The sequence below is a fragment of the Brachyhypopomus gauderio genome, chromosome 3 (assembly GCF_052324685.1).
Source record: "Brachyhypopomus gauderio isolate BG-103 chromosome 3, BGAUD_0.2, whole genome shotgun sequence".
Classification (NCBI taxonomy): Eukaryota; Metazoa; Chordata; class Actinopteri; order Gymnotiformes; family Hypopomidae; genus Brachyhypopomus; species Brachyhypopomus gauderio.
This window is the reverse complement of record NC_135213.1, coordinates 28,594,139-28,613,260: the sequence shown is the minus strand read 5'-3', so window position 1 is coordinate 28,613,260 and position 19,122 is coordinate 28,594,139. Positions and strand designations below refer to the sequence as shown.

The following is a 19,122-nucleotide window of genomic DNA, read 5'->3' as shown; positions in this document are numbered from 1 at the left end:
CAAGTTACCGTCATAATTCGTCATCGTCTTAGGTAGCTGTGTGTGTGTGTGAGGTAGAAAGCCAAAGGGAAAATAACCCATTGTCCTTTCTCTCCATCTCTCTCTCTCTCTCTCTCTCTCTCTCTCACACACACACACACACACACACCTCTTTCTACAAAATGACAGGGACTTCCTTTTTCTCCTGGTGCGATAGTTTTTCAAAGCGTGGAGAGGGACAGGATTAACTATTCCAGCGAGCAGGCGAGAACACAGAGCAGAGCCCATCTGATCCACAGTGTGTGTTTCACAGACAGACCGAGTCATGACAGCCAAACAGAGGAACAAAGGGAGAGAAGAGCAGAAAGAGAGAGATACAACAGGAGAGAGGAAGAGAGGAAGCAAGAGAGAGAAGGTGAAGGAACGAGAGATGGGGGGGGTGGAAGGGGGGATGAGGGGGGGTGCAGGTATATAATGTAACTGAGTGTAAACACCCTGGGAACCAAAGACAGGCAAAAGGAGTCGATTTTCAGAAGGCCATTGTATTTATACCAAGGACCCTTGGAGTGAAATGCCAGTTAAGTGACTTCCTGTGTGCAGTATGTTAGAACCTACTGGAGATATTATGTATTTTGTAAACATGATTTTTACATGTAGAAGGAAAAACGACTTTGTTAAGGCATCTTGATGTAACTTTGCTTTGAGATATGCTGGCTACAGTTATGCACACCAGCTGCTGAATACAGTTCAGCTGCCCGTCAGATTCATGTCCCCTTTAGGACATCGTGTCCTCAAACACATCCCTTCACTGAGACAAACAGCTGGTATTGAATGGACGAGGGATCACAGGTTTTATGGCAACGTTAGTCAAGTGTGTTGGTGTTGACTGACAGAAGCAGGCTGTCAGCATAATGGTTTAAATATATTTATAGGGCAGTTGTTTTTTATTTATTTTGATTTTTAAATGTTTCTGTTTACAGAATGTCAGCTGTGCCACATTAATCTCACCATCAATGAGGACAAATGTTTTCTGATTCTGTCAATAGAAACATGATGTAAACTAAACCAAGTAATAAAACAGGCATATTACTCATATTACTGAATACATGAGCATCACCAGCAGAGGAAGCACATATACAGAGTAAAGTGGTGGGAGCAAAATCAGACATTTCAGAAAATCATCGAAATGTGTCCCCAGTGTGCCCAGTGTCCCCAGTATCTCCAGCATCAATTCTGTGGTGGTAGAGTCTGATGAGCAGGGCACTGCAGGCTGATTGATGGCTTCTTCAGGACAAGTTCTGCCCCGTTTATCACACGCTTCACACTTCAAAGTTGAACTTTTTGTGTTTGCCTTTGTTATGGTGTAGCATGTTGCCTTGTCAAATTTCATCTGGAAAGTATGGAGGACTAAAACAGAAGCTTCAGCCGCTGTACAGCAACGTAAAACACACAAAACTGCACAGCCGGTCTGTTGCCATATCCTCACAGTGGTTTGTAAATCCGTCTTCACTTCCAGACCATACGGATGTTGCTAATCCTATCCTAACATTTCAGAGATAGGGATCATTCCATTTGGGATTTAGTCTGGTATAGGACGAGTGGTCCTAGTGTGTGTGGGGTGACTGGTAAACTTTGTTGACAGGGAAACTTTCATCATTGAGACCAGAGTCGTGAGTCTGTAACAGCTACTGAGACAAATAATTATACTTAACTAGAGAATTACAACTTTGTTCAACATTACACATTAAAGATGGAAGCTGTGTGCTGAGGGGAGGGTGTAGTGTTGTGCTGTATTGTGTGGTGTTGTGTTCAGTGTGTTGTGTTGTGTGGTGTTGTGTTGAGTCGAAAGTATCTATTGCCCGAGTGCCTTCTGCTGCCTTCTCTTTATCTGCATGACCTTTAGGGTCACATGCTATGTCTAACACATCTCCCTGCGACAGAAGGGAGATTAGCCAAGCATCGAACTGAAGGTCAAAGTTCACATGGCCACCAGAGGGCGATGTAAGCTCCCTGTGGCTGTGGCCACAGCAGGTTCTTTAGTCATCACTGTTTGAAAGCAGACAGGGAGCTGAGACACCTCCCCACCTATCATGATACTACTCCACCTATCATGAGACTTCTCCACTTATCATGAATCCTCTCCACCTCTCATGACTCCTCTCCACCTATCATGAGACTACTCCACCTATCATGAGACTACTCCACCTTTCATGAGACTACTCCACCTTTCATGAGACTACTCCACCTATCATGAGACTACTCCACCTATCATGACTCCTCTCCACCTATCATAAGACTACTCCATCTATCATGAGACTTCTCCACTTATCATGAATCCTCTCCACCTCTCATGACTCCTCTCCACCTATCATGAGACTACTCCACCTATCATGAGACTACTCCACCTTTCATGAGACTACTCCACCTTTCATGAGACTACTCCACCTATCATGAGACTACTCCACCTATCATGACTCCTCTCCACCTATCATAAGGCTACTCCATCTTTCATGAGACTACTCCACCTATCATGACTCCTCTCCATCTTTCATGAGACTAATCCACCTATCATGAGACTACTCCACCTATCATGAGACTACTCCATCTTTCATGAGACTACTCCACCTATCATGAGACTACTCCACCTATCATGAGTGCTCTAACAGCAAATACACGTAGCAGCAGACGTCTCACAGTAGGATCATTAGGGAGGGTGGATCCAGCTCCGTTAGCTCTGCAGTCGTGGTTCCTGTTAGATGAACCCTTTACCAGACACATCCTTTGGTCTGTGACACATCCATTGTTTACCTAATGCTGCAAATATGATTGATGGTGGTTTACCAGGAGAAAGATCAGCTGGTGGTTGTCTGATAAGCTAATTAGTCTTTACAAATTTAACACAGGTACAAGTCTTACACGACCAATCACACACCAGCGAGAAGCAGCAGCCAATTGCGCACAGCGTACTCTCTACCGGAAGCCACAGCCCCCTGGGGGACTGAATGGGGTGCAGGAAAGGGAGAGAGGACAGACCCTAGTGACAGAGCACCATCCACCACTGGGCATACAAACACACGCATTCATGCACAGACACTCAGACAACTGTTTTTATTGAACAGAGACAGTCCTCAGGATGTGTAGTAGTGTGTGTAGTAGTCCTGAGTGTGTGTAGTAGTGTGTGTAGCAGTCCTCAGAGCATTGAAACCCCCACAGTGATTTTCATTCAGTAATCACGTGTCAACCTTTAACCTCCTCTAACCCTGTCTGACCATTGTCCTGCTCTGCCTGTGTGCTCAGCCCCTATTGGTCAGTCTTGATGTCAGTAGACTTTAGAGAGTGACTGCCGGCTAGTCGGGGTCTGCTCGTCTTGTCCTCAGCAGCAGACTAAACTCTTGCTCTTTTAGTGTTTATTGTGTTGTTTATTTTGGAGGATTTGTAGGGGTGACCTGTCTTTCTTATATCTGCGTTGTTTATGGTAGATTGGGCAGATTATTGTATTTTCTTTTCTTGAATTGTTTTACACGTTAAAGTAGTTGAATTTGCTTTTTTTTTCAAGGTCATCCTGATGACATACCGTCCTGAACACCAACTATAACAACCCAGATGTACTGCACTCTGAATAAAATAGATATATCACCTTAAGTATTTGTGTTGTGTTGTAAGAGTGTGACTGTGTGTGTGTGTGTGTGTGTGTGTGTGTGTGTGTGTGTGTGAATGTTTACCTTTTTCAGCACGCTGTCCAGTGTCTCTGGGCGGCTGATGTCAAAGCAGATGAGAACAGCGTCTGAGTCTGGATAGGCCAATGGCCGAACGTTGTCATAGTAGGAGGATCCTACAAACACACACACACACACACACACACACACACACACACACACACACACACACAGTTGAGAACATTGTCTCAGTCTGAATAGGCCAACAGCTGAGTATTGTCATAGTACGAGGATCCTACACACACACACACACACACACACACACACACACACACACACACACATACACACTGTGGTATGTTCATTGTCTGCTTCCTTCCCATTGTTAGTCTTGTCTTTATCTTGTGTTTTTGTTAGTTAGTTTGTTAGTGACATTTCAGTTATATTTTTTGTTCACTATGTCTCTGCCTGTTTTACTTATTAGAATCCTGACCCTGTACACTAATGACCACGATGTAGGATTAGCCCTGCATCTGTGCGGGTAGCCATGGAGACGTCAGGACTAATATGTCCTATCTGTCTTCTTGACTGCAACCTGGTATGAGGAGCTGTTATAGTCTCACAGTAACCATGGCCACCACGCCACACACTGTTGTTTAAAGTTGTGTGTATCCCAGGTTTGCATATTCAGGGCCAGGCTCCGCCCTCACACCCTCACATCATCCGTTTTCACCTCATTCTTGCCCTGTTACCATGTGCACCATCCATCAGCATACACACACACACACACACTCAGCCCAGCTCCGGCCAGCCCTGCTGCTTTCCTGCACTGCTAGGCCTCCCGCCTTCTCCAGTATTTCGTCTGGTTTCCATTTTTGCCCTTCGATCTGCCCGTGTGTGTTATGTGTGGTGTGTGTTATGTGTGGTGTGTGTTGTGTGTGGTGTGTGTTATGTGTGGTGTGTGTTGTGTGTGGCGTGTGTGTTGTGTGTGTCGTGTGTGGCGTGTGTTGTGTGTGGCGTGTGTGTTATATGTGGTGTGTGTGGCATGTGTGTTGTGTCTGCGTGTGTCGTCTGTGGCGTGTGTGTTGTGTGTGTCATGTGTGTTATGTGTGTCATGTGTGTTGTGTCTGTTGTGTGTGGCGTGTGTAGTGTGTGTTGTGTGCGGCGTGTGTGTTGTGTGTGACGTGTGTGTAGTGTGTGTTGTGTGTAGTGTGTGACGTGTGTGTAGTGTGTGTTGTGTGTGTTGTGTGGTGATTGCGGTGATCATGGGTTCACAGGGCGGGTGGAGACTGATGCTGCAGAGGGATGGTGCTGAGGTTGGAGTGGGCGTGGCATATGTCGGGAATATTAGACGTCCTAACACCGCCAGCTTTTAATGACCCACAGCTTTGCTGACAGAGGTGCTCTCTACACCCACAGTGTGTAGCTTCATACCAGCAGTGCCATACTGGTTTATCTACAGCGCCCATACTGGTCAGGTCTGATCAGGGCACAGTTTGTCTAAAGCACTGTAGTGTTAAAACTAAGTACTAAAACGACTGAACTGTAGTGTTTAAACCAAATACTAAAACTACTGAACTGTAGTGTTTATACCAAATACTAAAACGACTGAACTGTAGTGTTTAAACCAAATACTAAAACTACTGAACTGTAGTGTTTATACCAAATACTAAAACCACTGAACTGTAGTGTTTATACCAAATACTAAAACCACTGAACTGTAGTGTTTAGATCATGGGTTAAAGCAAGAAATTTTCATTTGACTGAAAAATTTTTCCTGGCAAAAGACAATGCCAGCAATTACTGAAAATGTGGTGTAGTTGGGACACGGCCTCTTTTGCCTAATTCTACACAATAAACACATTTATAAAGTATATTTATCTAAACAGCCTGTGTAAGGAGAGAAGAGAGAATGAACACCTGAGCAATAAATGTACATAAATGTTTATATAATGGAGTTATCTGGGGGTCCTCTTCCAGAAAATTATTTAAAGATCAAGTCAAATTTAGTGAATCCTGGTGAGAGGTATGAAGCTCTCTTGTTTTTATCAGATTCACCATCGCAAAAACATAAGCCGTAAGATTACATGCTTTAAGTAGGTATGTTACAAAAAATTAACACCACTGGATAGAGCTTTTAAATACAAACAGAACAACACCATCCATGTTAAGCCTGGTTTAAGCCTTTATACTTGACGCAGCACGAGTGTCGTGAGCAGCGCGAGGGTCCGCACGCCGAAAATGACGTAATCGCGGTGGCTCCACCCGTGCGCGAGAGCCTCGCAGTTTTGTAACTTCGCGCGCACAGCGCTTCAGCGCAGTGAACCAAGTCATGTTTGCCGGGTTCATACATTATTATGAATTAAAGCACTTGTACGTCACTTTCAAGGTCCATTTCAACGCGTTCTCAACGTTAAATTTAAGTTAAATATTTATACATATACTCGAAATGATTCGAAATAATTCGCTTTTTATCACATTATTTAATGGTGGTTTATTTTCAAAACGCCCAATCTTAACGACTTCACGTTCTCTCATGTTTCGTCCTGGAATTACAAGAGGCTCGTATTTGTTAACGTAATAACTGTTCAGTCAGACAGATATTTGTTGTGAAACGAAGTAGTTACATTTTCAAGCATTTTAAAGTACTTTAGCCTAAATTCCAGCACTAATGCAACATTACAATTGGTCAGGTAAATGTTCATTCCCCTGTTTTGAGGGGTGTTTCTTTATACTACCACATATTGCTTCGGACTACACTGCAAAAAGAATGTGACGCAGCAAGTAGCCTCCGCCGTTCGCGCAGATGTATAGAGTCGCGCGCTACGATCACGCCAGGCAGGAGGGGGGTAAAAACTTTTCTACGTAACATCCGCAAATCTGAAGGCGGAATGAACCGCAAGTCAATCAAATGACACCGCCGTCATCCATCCAGCGCTGATGAGCGCCAGTGAGAATCATATTTCGGCCACAAAACAGATAGCACGCGCGTGTGTTGTTTATTATGATTTGACGGATTTTTTCCCCAAAAAAATCAAATGACGGAAATCCGTCGTAGGGACGGAGAACTTTAACCCATGGTTTAGATTCTAAAACCGCTGTCCCACTGACCTTCTGCCTATATTGCAGACATCATTGCTGACAGTGCAGATTAACATTCATCTACAGCAGCACGTTACACATGAAAACATTTATTCTCAGAGAGGGTGAGGAAAACAGAGGAACCCGTCCTGGCCCCGCCCTGGTCCCCAGAGCAGCTGGTGAGGGAGTTCTCATTGTAAACTCAGGCATGAAAATGGGTCAGGGGTTAAAAAGGTGAGAAGACCGGGGGGCGGGGCATGTGACGTCATGGGGATACGGCGACGGGGCGTTGACGTGGGGGGCATTGACATGTGACGTCATGGGGATACGGCGACGGGGGGTGGCTGCTGGTGTACGGGGATACAGCGACAGGTGATGCCAAATATTACGGAGCCCATAAGGTGACATCATGTAAAAAATATAATAACGCGTGGCCATGACTTACTAACGCGTGCAAACGAGATCATTAACGCGTAAGAACAATATAATTAAGTATTACTTTATATAAAGCCAGGTTTACCTTCATTGGGCAGTCAGTTCGCGAACATCCCTGGGAAAAATAAACTTTGTTGCCGCGTGTGAAAGGCGACATTAGTATCTCGTTCCCACGCGTTAATAAGTCGTGGCCACGCGTTATTATTTTTTACATGATGTCACCTTACGGGCTCCGTAAAATATAGTAAAATCCATTAAAAAAATGTTTTGACTGTCTTGTCAGTGGATTCAATATACGAGCCAGATCCGTAAATGCGAGAAGCTGTTTTCGCCATTCCGGATGGCTTAGTCAAAACCATTACGTCTTAATGAACCAATAAATACGGCAAAAATGTTCACGTGTTTTTATTTTCTAACATGGGCTAAAGCACAGGGTAGACTCAAACGACAAGCGTTTACAACTTCATCTTCAACCTTTTCAGCCCTGGCGCGAATGTTATCCTCACACGTCCCTGGATTCACCAGTTACAACTACAGACACACTAGAAAAAAAATCTTGTTTCTCATTTTATGTCGCCGTTAACTACACGGGGTTGACGCGAACTTAGTATGCCCATCTACCTATTTATCACAAGAGCTTGTGGCTTTTTCTGACAGTGTTCAACGCTGTAGCGAACGGCAGTAACTTTGTTTTACCGCAAAATATGAAAACGATTGAAACCATTAATAACCCAATTAAATCCACTGGGAAATGTACGATCTGGTAAATGTAGTGGTAAATGTACGCTCTTCTGACTTGTCCGCGGTGTAGCACTAGGTCCTGCTTCTCGTCCTGCTTAGCAGTAAATGAATAACATGAACGTTCGTATGATTGAGCGCTATTTGGCCTCCATGGTTCTGGGCGGAAACTGCTGGAATTGCCGATTTCGGAAGTGCTCTGTTTGCTTATTAGGTCAATATGATAATTAAAATATATACATATAAACTCCCGACCCCCGACCCCCCCCCCCCCCCCCCCAAAAAAAAACTCCTCGGATCTACACGATTCACGTAGGTCACCCTTTTCGACTTCAAAATGGCGAATTTCGCCGAAAGGTGACTGATTTTCATGCCTGAAACTGGAGCTCCACGGGTTTACAAGAGTCTTTCAGATCCAACAATCCTGCTTCTCTTGATCTCACCAAGCGTTTTCTTGCAGTGATATAGGACACAGCCAGACCTTTACTAGCTGTACCAAGGCCGATGACAAGCAGTCTTCCCATCACTACACAACTTCTTTTGGGCATTCATAAACACACAAGACCTAAAACCTTCCACAGAATAACATCCCTGTCTGAACTTTAGCTGTATGTTTACCACTAAGCTATGGTGATCGCCCTGTCAGCAGCTAGCAGGTCACTGCTCTCATGGTGGTGTTTGGTATTATTCTATGGTGATTTTATGTTAATACCTAGTGTTGTTGGTAACTACAGATACAGCATGTTGCTTGTCCAGCTACATTTTAGAAGATGGTCAGTGACTCCATTCGTTGGCTATCAGGAGGTACCACATAGCCTCACCGTGGTTGTCATGCCGTGGTTGCTATGCTGACTGCCTGCAGGAATCCTGTGCACTTCCAAAGATCCTAACCCTAACACTAATGCTAACACTATCACTAATGCTAACACTAACCAAAACCCCAAAACTAAGGCTAACACTAATCCTAACACTAACCACAACCCTAACACTAACACTAACCAAGCTGACTGTAGCATTTCCCAAACCATAGGAAGGGGAGAGAGGACAGACCCTAGTGACAGAGCACCATCCACCACTGGGTATACAAGCACACATATTCATGCACAGACACTCAGACAACTGCTTTTATTGAACAGAGACAGTCCTCAGGATGTGTAGGATGTATAGTAGTGTGTGTAGTAGTCCTGATTGTGTGTAGTAGTGTGTGTAGCAGTCAGTATGTAGTATTGTTTGAAACCCCCACAGTGACAGAAAGCAGGAGAGGGGGTGCGTACAGCTAATGAGCTATTCATGAATTATTAATTCAGTATTAAACACGCAGAGCTTGTGCTAATTGAGCTGCTATCAACTGACCCATACTAATGCATCTCTTGTGTATGTGTTTGCGTGTTTGCAGTAGTTAGTACTCTGAGGAGTGACAGAAAAATACTAGTAAAAAATTACATTTCATCTGAAATGAACACACTTCATTCTTTCTTTGTGGCAGGAAGCTGCTATCGTGCTGGAGTTGTGTGTTCTTCTGCCAGGGCTGTGCATGGCGGCAGCGTTCAGAAAGAGGCTTGTAACATGAGCAAAAGCGGAAACTGGTGTCAGCCCACAGTGTAATTAAAGCAGACCGCCCTGCTCATTACGACGTGTCTCGACCCCCCGCACAACCCAGATTGTCTTGCTCTTTACGACATGTCCCCCCCCCCCCCCCTACAACCCAGACCGTCCTGCTCATTAAGACGTGTCTCAACCCCCCGAACAACCCAGACCGTCCTGCTCTTTATGACGTCTCTCCCCCCACACAACCCAGACTGTCCTGCTCTTTACGACGTGTCTTGCCCCCCCACACAACCCAGATCGTCCTGCTCTTTACGACATATCAGTCCCACCAGGATTTCGCGGGCCTTTTTTGTGATTGTTGCGGGCTAAAATGTTTGATGTTGCGGGTGTTTTTCAAAAAAATTGCGATGGAAGTTGCGGTGTGTTTTTGCTTTTTTGTGAGTACATTACAATAGGGAGTAAATGTTGTATGGTTTCCTCTATTTAGTAGTACATTTTAATTATCTATTTACCTATTTATTCAGGGTTGCCAACTTTTCAAGATCGCTTGAAGTGAGATTTGAACCTGGAGGGGGTGGCGAACATTAATTGTTGACGGGGGGGCGGGGTTAGCGAACGTAAGTTGTTACCGGGCGGCCTGTAAAATGGACACAAATTAAGTATTATATCGAGATCGATCGCCAGTGGTTGGCGCCAGAGCGAACTAGTAACTCATAGATATGGATCAGAGATAAATAAACTTTATCTCTGACTTTAAACTTTATCTCAGTTTAAAGTTTAAACTTATAAACTTTATCTCAGACCCTCGCCACTTGCGTGCGCTGCAGTGACTTCGCGGGCTACCGTTGCATTGTGGGGAATGTAGTGTTTGTGCGTGCAAAACACCATCGGGCGGCTGTGGCCTGCGGGCCGGTTCTAATAGTAATTAAATATCATCCAGGGGGCCATAGATAATCAATTCGCGGGTCTGATCTGGACAGTTTATCCCCGCTTTCATGTAGTGTACCGGGATACTGCTTTTCCCGATCTTTTTGCCGTTATTTTCGTCGCTCATGCTGCTTTCAGTCTGCTCCTCTTGAATGTATATACGGAAGTAAGGCGGGAGTTTGTCGACGTCACATCAATACGACATCAGTGATTGGTCAAATTTGCGGGAAAGTTGCGGTGATTGGCTGAAGTTGCAACACCGCCCTGAATTCGCGGGGTTTGCTTGAAGTTGCGTTGAAGTTGCAAATCGCAACATCGCGACTTTCTGGAGGGTCTGACATATCTCATCCCCCCACACAACCAAAACTGTCCTGCTCATTACGATGTGTCTCGGCCCCCCGCACAACCCAGATTGTCTTGCTCTTTACGACATGTCCCCCCCCCCCCCCACAACCCAGACCGTCCTGCCCATTAAGACGTGTCTCAACCCCCCGAACAACCCAGACCGTCCTGCTCTTTATGACGTCTCTCCCCCCACACAACCCAGACTGTCCTGCTCTTTACGACGTGTCTCGCCCCCCCACACAACCCAGATCGTCCTGCTCTTTACGACATATCTCATCTCCCCACACAACCAAAACTGTCCTGCTCATTACGATGTGTCTCTCCCCCCGCACAATCCAGACCGTCCTGCTAATTACGAGGCGTCTGGCCCCCGCACAACGTAGACTGATTGGCTTTCTTTCGCTTGTACCACCATTTGTTGTCGTACATGGGTAAACATGTTTCAGCTTCTCTTCTTCAGACTCAGGGCAAGTGGAGAGAGAAGACCCTGCCGTGGAAACTGTATCATAGCAACCCTGGTGCGAGAGCTAAAAGCCTTCTTTGTGCTCCACTCAATGGAGATACGAGAAAAAAGGATGAGAAAAAGGATAAAAGAGGAGAGAAAGAGGTGGCAAGAGGTGCCTTCTGGAGGACAGCCCAGACATAGCGCCCTCTACAGGAAGGGCCCAGACAGAGCGCCCTCTACAGGATGGGCCCAGATATAGCGCCCTCTACAAGATGGGCCAGTGCTTTCTCTTATTCCTTATTTTTTCTTCTGGAGCTGTAGAAGGACAAAATGCATTTGGTTGCTTAATTTGCTGTGTCTGGCAGTCACCTATGCTCAGCTACCCAGCGTTACCGTGGAGATACCCATCCCAGCTACCCAGTGTTACCCTGGAGATCTTCAGCTGCTGGTGTTCTTAGCTCCGAACCTGAAGTGTGTACTGGGAAATTACCTCTACAACAGCAGTTGGCTCAGAGTTTCAGGTGACTGTGGGGGAATGAGAGGAATCTTGGGAGGTGTTCCACCACAGCACCCTACGGTGAGTAATGTGTGTAGTGAACTACAGCACCCTACGGTGAGTAATGTGTGTAGTGAACTACAGCACCCTACGGTGAGTAATGTGTGTAGTGAACTACAGCGCCCTACAGTGAGTAATGTGTGTAGTGAACTAAAGCGCCCTACAGTGAGTAATGTGTGTAGTGAACTATAGCGCCCTACAATAAGTAATGTGTGTAGTGAACTATAGCACCCTACAGTGAGTAATGTGTGTAAAGAACTATAGCGCCCTACAGTGAGTAATGTGTGTAGTGAACTACAGCACCCTACAGTGAGTAATGTGTTTAATGGCATTTTTTATATGTGAAACATACTGAGCTTCAGGAAAGCACACCTGCAAACATCAGAACTCCTTAAAGTCTCGAGTGAAGTGGTGGTGAACTTTGTGGCAACTGATGTTCAATGACCATGATTCTTTGTGCTAAATACATAATAATTTTTATGTGTAAGGAGGAACACGCCCAAGCAAAGAGGCAGTTGTTATTGGTCCTGCAAGTCTCTTAAATACATGTGCTCAAAGTGGTTGTGTGCACACTCACCCCCCTTTTATCTAAATAAGGTCAGCCTATTAGATTAATTCTGTCTGCGTAACTGTTGTTTGTCTCTTCCCGGACATTGAGGTGTTGTTAGGCAGCGTTGCCGTATGACAGCAGTGGGTGCTGAGGTTCTGTTCTGACCCGGTTCTGCTGTTCTGTTGCACACGCCCGTTTGTTTTGTTTATCTGACGTTGCCCTCTGTTCACACTCCAGCGCCTTGGCAACCGTTCCTCACTACTGTTCTCGCTAAACTAACCTCTCAGCTCCTTCGCCTGGTAAAATTGGATTCGTGTGAGGGAAGACTGAAAATAGTAAGTGACTGACAGCTGAAAATTCAAGACATTAAATGTACTTCAGACTTTTATGTCTTGTTTTTTACCACGACCTCCGGTATACACCGAGGTAGTCACACAGACGCAGCACACAAACAGCAGCTCGCATTAACCTTAAAACCCACTATCTGAAAAATGTTCAGCAACGAAAATACTGCGGGCAGACGTGTCGCTTCGCTCTGGAAACATCTGTTGGGATTAATGCTGATCTCTTAAAACTGGGTGAGTATGGGATACCACAGCCAGCACTGAAGCTGATCCAAACCCTGAAGGAAGGATCACTCTGTCTGCACCCTGTCGAGGGCCTGCGAAGGGCTTCTACACATGCGCATGTCACCATTATGTCAAGATGCCATTATTTCTTGAGGGTATATTTGGCTTTGATGTATTGTCTTTATTGACTTCGCAATATTAACTCAGCTTTCTTAAAGGACATCATACAAACACAGCAGTGTTAATGATTTAATCATTTGGATGGTCAAAAACATAGTGATCAAACCCATCAAAAGTGGCTTACTCGATTCCTCTATGCACAGGCAAAAACCGCAGAGAGGAACAGGAAAGTGTGGGAACGAGTCCATCGGTAAGATTACACCTGTTCGCCCTGGGGTACGAGAGACCAAAGAACACCATGTCTCGCTCCACTAGCGTGAAAGAGACATGTAAGAGATTACCGAGGCTCTTACGTTACGCAATTTCATATAAGGTTACAGCAAAATTACCATGACGCAGTGCACACAGAAAAATCCCCAGCGGTGAATTTATTGGGCATGTTTGCTCAGGGAACTCTGAGGGTGAGGAGCCCTAGCAGCTCTTGGAGAACTTAACATTTTTTAAACAATGTTTTTTAAACTGACAGCAAATGTAATCTAACCATTTGCTTCTTAACATGTAAGTCTAAATAAGTTCTTTTTTTCATTTTGTTCTACGTGTCACAGTAGGTTATCCGTCCATATTACCGAAGTTCATTCAGTAACATGGAGCTGAGTTTTTAGATAAAGTAAAACTGACTTTCTCTCCTAAAAATAAAAACCGAAGCACCTTATTTTGGACACCAACTTTCACGTCGCGTCCCCATCTCTTTTGCTTATCTGTCAAATTACTGTCTTGTTCAAGCATGCCGTGAGTGTGCTGCCTATTTCCTCCTACTGAGATTTCTCAGCCGTTGAAATTCCACAAATATTCAACATTTTTACCCCGTGGCTTCCTCGTGCTAACTGTAAAACTACTGCAGGCACATCTAGTAACTGACAGGGTGTTACATTATTGTCCAATGCAATAAATATTATGAATGCAGCAATTATAAACATTATCCATCTTGCCAGCGCATTACACCCATCCGGCGATTAAACAGGTTGGTCTCCTGTAATACAGCATATTAGTGTTTCATTCTAAGTGTCTTCCACAGTTTAAAGATATAAATTAAGAACAAGAAACTGGCATTTACAATTAACTTTACTTATATGGTTTCTGTTTCAGTATTGAATTATAACATCTGCACAAAAATTTTTGATTCTTTCCTCACCTCAAAGTCCTCAATTTTATTTATTTATTTATTTATTTACTTTTTTTTTAATCAACAACCCTTACATAAAACCATTCTTCCAAAAAGCAGGACTGTTTACCTGCTTCAAGCAAAAAGCCTATAAAAAAATTTAAATTGAAATTAAGCTATGTACAGCAGATCAAAACAGTGCACTTTCAAAGCAGACAGACGCTGAGGAGTCTGGTAGAGAGAGGGAGGGAATGAAAGGGAAAAGAAGGGAAAGGAGAAGGGGAATGAGAGAGGGAGAGAGGGGTAGTATGAGTGAGGAGAAATAGGGGGAGTGAGGGGGTGAGAGAGGGGTGAGGGTGAGGAGGTGAGGGGTTGTCTTCACTGGTCATATTACCATAAAATAATGTGTTGAGATGATCATATGCATGGGCAGCCCCGTGACTGTGAACCCCATCGCCCAGTCCTCTCCATCCCTCTCCATCCCTTTACTATGTAAAGTGTGCGGAGGCCTCAGAGCTGCCTCTCCCTCACTCCCCCTTTAATGCTTCAGTCTCCTAGTAATGAAAAAAAATCAGCACTGGTATGAGGTGTGTGTGCGGTGTGTGTGTGTGTGTGTTGGGCGTGCCTGTATCAGTCTGTGTGAAATTAGTTCTTGCCTTAAAGGAGTTCTCCTGTACTCTGCTTGGGTATTTAAAACTACAACCTGAATATTTTTCAACTGAAAGAGAACATTCTTCTCCCTGTAATGTGTGTAAGAGACCACCCCATTTCCCTGTAATGTGTGAGTATGTGGTTGGAGTGTGTGTGGTTGGGGTGTGTGTGGTTGGAGTGTGTGTTGTTGTGGTGTGTGTGGTTGTGGTGTGTGTGGTTGGAGTGTGTGTTGTTGTGGTGTGTGTGGTTGTGGTGTGTGTGGTTGGAGTGTGTGTTGTTGGGGTGTGTGTGGTTGTGGTGTGTGTGGTTGGGGTGTGTGTGGTTGTGGTGTGTGTGGTTGGGGTGTGTGTGGTTGGGGTGTGTGTGGTTGTGGTGTGTGTTGTTGGGGTGTGTGTGGTTGTGGTGTGTGTTGTTGGGGTGTGTGTGGTTGGGGTGTGTGTGGTTGTGGTGTGGTATATGTAATTGGACTCTGGTTTTAAGAGCCAAACTGTTCTGTCGAGCCAAAGACAGAATTCAAGAGAGCGAAAGAGAGTATTCATAAACACAGCTGCAGCCTTCAGCACAAACGCAGTTACAGAAATCCACTCTTCAGCAATCCCAGTAACAATATGGACAACCTCACACACTTCAGCAATCCCAGTAACAACATGGACAACCTCACACACTTCAGCAATCCCAGTAACAACATGGACAACCTCACACACTTCAGCAATCCCAGTAGCAACATGGACAACCTCACACACTTCAGAAATCCCAGTAACAACATGGACAACCTCACACTCTTCAGCGATCCCAGTAACAACATGGACAACCTCACACACTTCAGCGATCTCAGTAACAACATGGACAACCTCACACATTTTACCGATTCCAGTAACAACATGGACAACCTCACACACTTCAATGATCCCAGTAACAAACTGGACAACCTCACACACTTGGCTGTTTTAATAATGAGGCTCAAATAAATAAGTAAATGAATAAATCCTTCTAAAATCCTGGCCACACATTCTTACATACAGCCCGAGAGAACGTCTGGGCTCTTTTAAAACGTCTGGAACTTGTAAAGTCCTTCAAATCTTCCTTCCATTCAGGTTTTGAATCAGTTACACTAGCAGTCTGTTCACATTTTTGCACAAACCCAGTAACTGAACTGAATTAGTGCTGAAAGGCTCTCGTGTAACACATGATGTATCAGAGGCAGAGAAAAAACGCTTCTGGACAACAGACTACTGCAGAACCTCAGCACTGTCGGGGGGGGGGGGGGGGGGGGTCAGCACTGTCGGGGGGGTTCAGCACTGTCGGGGGGGGGGGGGGGGGGGGTTCAGCACTGTCGGGGGGGGGGGGGGTCAGCACTTTCGGTATGGTGGGGGCGTGGCAGCAGTCCCATCATCCTCTCTGCTCTTCTACACCACGTCTGTTTCTCAGTGCACTTCCGAATACTACAAGACTGCAAACTTTCTCACACACACACACAGAATTTGAGGGAGGAGAAAATTTTGCTGATTCCACCAGTTTGTCATTTACAGTTTACGATTTAATATGATCTGAGATCAGTGCTTGGGCCTGAGTGCAGGCTTCTTATATGGCAAAACTGATCTTAGATCAGTGCTTAGGCTTGAAGGAAGTCTTTTCACTGCACACCTAGCTGAATAATAGATGAAAATAAGGATACACAGGGTACACAGCCATCAGTCAGATTACCGTATGTATGTGTGTGTGTGGGTGTGTGTGTGAGTGGGTGTGTGTGTGAGTGTGAGAGAGTGTGTGGTTTGACAGTAGGAGTCACGCCAACCATCCCCTGTGGGGTTCTGAGAACCTCTTACGCAGGGGGAGGGGATGATGATTAATATTGAGCACTGAAGTAAAGGGTGGGATGTTGGATTTCTGTGTGTGTGTGTGTGTGTGTGTGTGTGTGTGTGTGGGACCAGGAGTTGTAAGGAGGCTAATGCCCTATGTGGCGTGCTGCCTTAGGAGGGATGGGAGTGCAGTATTGATTTTATGCTCTTTGGGTTGTAAAGAGACCATGAACAGATGACCAGTGGGGCTACACTTCAGGGCCTGGTGCATTGACTACACCGCACCACCTACATCCACACCCCTACACCGCACCACCTACATCCACACCCCTACACCGCACCATCTACATCCACACCTACATCCACACCCCTACACCGCACCACCTACATCCACACCCCTACACCGCACCACCTAAACCCACATCACCTACATCCATACCTACATCCAAACCCCTACACCGCACCACCTACATCCACACCTACATCCAAACCCCTACACCGCACCACCTAAACCCACACCACCTACATCCAAACCCCTACACCGCACCACCTACATCCACACCTACATCCACACCACATATATCCACACCCCTTACACCACCACCCACAACGTCCCTTCCTCCAAAACCTTCCTTTTCCTTTCTCTCTAGTTCTTTCTCTCTCTCTCTCTCTCTCTATCTCTCTCTGTCTCTGATGTGAGTAATATCCGATAGCGCTCAGAAAAGCCTCCTCATCAATTAATAATAGACTGCTGTGCCAATATTGTGATACCTCATCTCCCATGTCCGTGTGTGTGTGAATATGAGTGTGGGTCTGGGTGGAAGTGTGTGTGCGTGTGTGTGTCTGAATATGAGTGCAGGTGTGTGTGTGTGTCTGAATATATGTGCAGGTGTGTTTGTGTGTGTGTGTGTCTAAATATGTGTGCAGGTGTGTGTGTCTGAATATGAGTGCAGGTGTTTATGTGAGTGCAGGTGTGTGTGTGTGTGTGTATCTGAATATGAGTGTAAGGCTTGGTGTGATTGTGTGTGTGTGTGTGTGTGGGAACATGACTGCAGATCTGGGGGGGGGGGGTGAATAAACACTAGCATCTTATTTCACTACTGATTTAATGTACTGATTTATGAAGTCTATTCATGACACATCTGGATGTGGACCCATGCCATCTCCCTTGGTATGGTGTATGGTAGTGGACCCAAAGACATGCGCACTGATGTGACACTAATGGAGCAGACTCTGACCTTCTGCTAGTAATACCAGCGTCAGCACTAGAAAGCCCACACTCCTACCCCCTCTCCAGCATCTGCTGGGCAGAGCAACACCCCACCCACCTCATCAGGGAAGACAGCTGACTGAACATGGCCCTGCAAAACATGAACACATCCTAGAGCAGGGGTCAGAAGGTCAGAAGGGTCTCGCCCCAAAGGGATTCCAGCCTGGGATTGGCTGGAGCTTCAGTGCTCAGGGCGCTCAGAGATCTCGGAGCGACATGTCACGGGGGGGCTCACTAAGAGTATAACAGCCCACCTCTCCAATTACAAAGGACAAGCCTTCAGACCTGTGTGGAGTGTCTCACACACAGGACCGGCAGCAAATTCCCACGACGGAAGGATGGAGTGGTCACGTCTGCAGACGAGAAGTGGTAAGAGGATAGAATGAAACTTGATGAGAGAACAAGGCATAAGAAGACAGAGAGAATGATGAAGGGTAAACAAAAGATACACACACACACACACAAAACACACACACACATACACAAAACACACACACACACATACACAAAACACACACACACATACACACACACAAAACACACACACACATACACAAAACACATACACACACACACACGCATACACAAAACACACAGGTAATGGATGCTATAAATGAGGGAAGACTGAAAAGTGAAAGGCACAAACAGAGGTGAAGGTGAAGGTGAAGACCTATGGGCGTTAAACATGTGAGGGAGCGGTATGCACACACACTGCCCTCCCAGCCCAGGAAGAGCAGACAGATGACGAAGCAGAAATGTCAGAGTGTCCGAGTGACTTCAGAAACCTTCATATGCTTGTGTATGTTTAAGCCTGTAAGAAAGAATCACTCCCAAATCACTCCATCGTACTGCATGTGTGGACACTGGAGAACAGAGACACACTGAACACAGAGCCAACGCTTCATGCTCACCAGATCTCTGCCAGGCTCTGAAGATCTGGTCACATTTTAGGAAGAGTTCATGCAGGTTTTTCAGGAAGGGGTTCACAGACCGTTTTTACCCCAGACTGTTCGTGCTGTAGTGCAACCATGTGAAACATACCGCTGAATTGTGTGAAATGCACTATAGAACGGTGTGAAACACACCACTGAACCATATGAAACACACTAATGAACCATGTGAAACACCACTGAACCATGTGAAACACTACTGAACCATGTGAAACACTACTGAACCATGTGAAACACCCTACTGAACTGTGTGAAACACTACTGAACTGTGTGAAACACACTACTGAACCGTGTGAAACACTACTGAACTGTGTGAAACACACTACTGAACCATGTAAAAC

General features: G+C 45.4%; 1 protein-coding gene across 1 annotated transcript in view; it reads right to left on the bottom strand.

Moving 5' to 3' along the window:
- The window catches only part of LOC143510981 (rho-related GTP-binding protein RhoN-like), a 31,597-nt gene that overhangs the window by 7,284 nt on the left and 5,191 nt on the right, over positions 1–19,122 (bottom strand). The window contains exon 3 of the mRNA XM_077000924.1: positions 3,702–3,811. Coding sequence (XP_076857039.1) covers positions 3,702–3,811 — 110 coding nt within the window. The remainder of the gene's footprint in view (positions 1–3,701; positions 3,812–19,122) is intronic.